Here is a 2,479-nt window from a genome sequence, read left to right as displayed (position 1 = left end):
GCCTAGTCCAAGCGTTCAGTTATTTGAGTGTGTTTCTCTTGGTTTTTCTGCAGTAGCGTCTCACTATGGCTGCTAAGGAAGAGACACCAAAGTATGCAAGCACAGCAAATGAGCCACAGCTTGGTAAGGATGCATGCACAGAAAACGACCCACAGGTAGGTGGCACATCCTATAAAACTTTGGTGGAGAATTCTGAAAGTCTGGATGTTAGCGCTGTTGTGGCCTAGTCCAAGCGTTCAGTTATTTGAGTGTGTTTCTCTTGGTTTTTCTGCAGTAGCGTCTCACTATGGCTGCTAAGGAAGAGACACCAAAGGATGCAAGCACAGCAAATGAGCCACAGGTTGGTAAGGATGCAAGCACAGAAAATGACCCACAGGTAGGTGGCACATCCTATGCATTGAAGCTTGAATGCTGGCATTAAAGCAAGGTGAAATGCACGATTAAAATCACATAGTGCGAGGGGGGGAAAAGGAGACTGCGTGGGGGGGGGGGGGTAGGGAGTGGGCGGAGCCACTCTGTGGCTTCAGTGGAACAACATCACCTGCAGCAGTCAAGCAGCGTGGGAACGTCTACCCAGTGCTGCATCGCTGGCTTTCCAGTTTGCCCTTGTGGATTGTCATTTGCACACACCCCCTCCCAGCCCATGAGGCTCTGCAGTAAGGATACACCACCTCGAAGATTACCAGCTGCTGTCCTTTATACAGTTTGTATCACTGGTACCTGGCATTACTTTTTATGGCACACATGGCCCGGCCCGACAAAGTGACATATGTGTCAGATCCAGCCCTCCTAACAAATGAGTTCGACACCTCAGTTCTAGATTTTGTCCAGCACTACTGGAAAGAGATCTACTGCTGCATACAGCTTTTGCCTCTTGTTCTCTGTATTCATATGGTGGGCAGGCTGGTAGGAGAGGGTTGCTGTACCTGAGCTCTGAGTTGCAGGGCTTCTTAAATGAGCAAATGCCCTAATAAGGATGTCTTAGTAGGAGCGTAGTCTACCGTACGTCATGGCTGTTGCACAACGGAGTTCTAAGCAGAGTTCCACCCTTCTAAGCCCATCTAAAGCCCATAGGCTTAGGAGAGTGTAACCCTGTTTAGGCTTGCATGGTAAGGTGGCAATGGGGTTTTAAAGCAAGAAAGTATATTCAACTAGAGCTCACTCACATTCTACTAGATGTAGCAGTATAAGATATCCATGTGGACTTTGCCTTCATTTTGCAAATTTCTGACTTTCACAAGGATGCTGCTTGGCTCCACCCAGGAAGGGTGGAGTCTAGCAAAAGTACCACTAAGGGCCCCGCTAATTCACCATCTTGTTGACTTCTCCCTAGACTGTGATCAACAAAGTAGCTGCTCTGCCCTTGGTCAGTGCTGCCTGCGAGATGGTTTCAGCCACTTACTCTTCTGCCAAGGAGTCACACCCGGCTATCCAAGCAGTGTGTGATATGGCAGAAACGGGAGTGAAGACGGTGGCAACGTCAGCTGTGAGCAGCGCACAGCCTCTTCTCGACAAATTTGAACCTCAGAGTGAGTAAATGCTGGATATGCACATCTTGATATGAAAGTTGGACTTTTGCTCTCCGCTGGGCTTGTGCATCGCTCACAGAAAGTGCAGCTATGCAAAGGTGTCTGTGGCATCTTCACACCGGCAGTGCAAAGCTAGGAGTTGGACTGGCTATCTTTTGGAGCAGAGGGGCTGCTCTGGATGTGCCCTTGCTGTATCCAGCACATGTACTTTATTTCTTAGGGCTGAATTCTGGGGAAAAGCTGCTTGACAGATTAGCAGGCTAGCTGGGCCGTTCCCATTATATCACTAAGGAACGATTCCCTGCCCTAATGCTTGAACAGTTCTGCACTATTTCCGCACTTTTCAAAACACTTTAAATTGATGAATGGATAAGTGGATGAGCAAGAGAGAGACCTAGATGTCCATGAAGCACACCTAAAACACTGAAGTATCTGGTTCAGGGAAACATCTCTGGTACTTGAAGCAGCATTTAACTGTTGGTGTGGATTGGTGCTGCGGTGGCTCAAGTAGTTAAGACGCTGAACTGCAGGCTGTGGAAGGTTGGTAGTTCAGCAGTTTGAGACCCGGGTGTGCTGCATGACGGAGTGAGCTCCCGTCTCTAGTTCCAGCTCCTGCCAACCTAGCAGTTCGAAAGCAAGAAATTGCAAGTAGATAAATAGGTACCACTTCAGTGGGAAGGTAACAGCGTTCTGTGCGCCTTGGTGTTTAGTCATGCCGGCCACATGACCACGGAAATGTCTTCAGACAGCACTGGCTCTTCGGCTTTGAAATGGAGATGAGCACCGCAACCCTAGAGTCGGATTCGACTGGCTTTCGAGCAAGGGAACCTTTACCTTTATGTATTGGTTATCTTTTGTTAACCCTGCTTTCATACTGCAGATTGAGGGCTTGCTGGGAGCTCCCTTAAAATATTCATTTTCTCTCTTTTTTTGTTAGTATTTTGTTTGTG

At 48.1% G+C, this 2,479-nt stretch overlaps 1 protein-coding gene across 1 annotated transcript in view; it reads left to right on the top strand.

Moving 5' to 3' along the window:
- The first annotated feature begins 286 nt into the window (after positions 1-286).
- The window catches only part of LOC107124722 (perilipin-3-like), a 12,031-nt gene continuing 9,838 nt past the window's right edge, over positions 287-2,479 (top strand). The window contains exons 1-2 of the mRNA XM_015428220.1: positions 287-376; positions 1,334-1,529. Coding sequence (XP_015283706.1) covers positions 287-376; positions 1,334-1,529 — 286 coding nt within the window. The remainder of the gene's footprint in view (positions 377-1,333; positions 1,530-2,479) is intronic.

Source organism: Gekko japonicus, unplaced genomic scaffold (genome assembly GCF_001447785.1).
Source record: "Gekko japonicus isolate JY-2015 unplaced genomic scaffold, Gekko_japonicus_V1.1 scaffold1907, whole genome shotgun sequence".
Classification (NCBI taxonomy): domain Eukaryota; kingdom Metazoa; phylum Chordata; class Lepidosauria; order Squamata; family Gekkonidae; genus Gekko; species Gekko japonicus.
The sequence above is the reverse complement of the archived record's forward strand: the minus strand, read 5'-3'. Positions and strand labels throughout refer to the sequence as shown.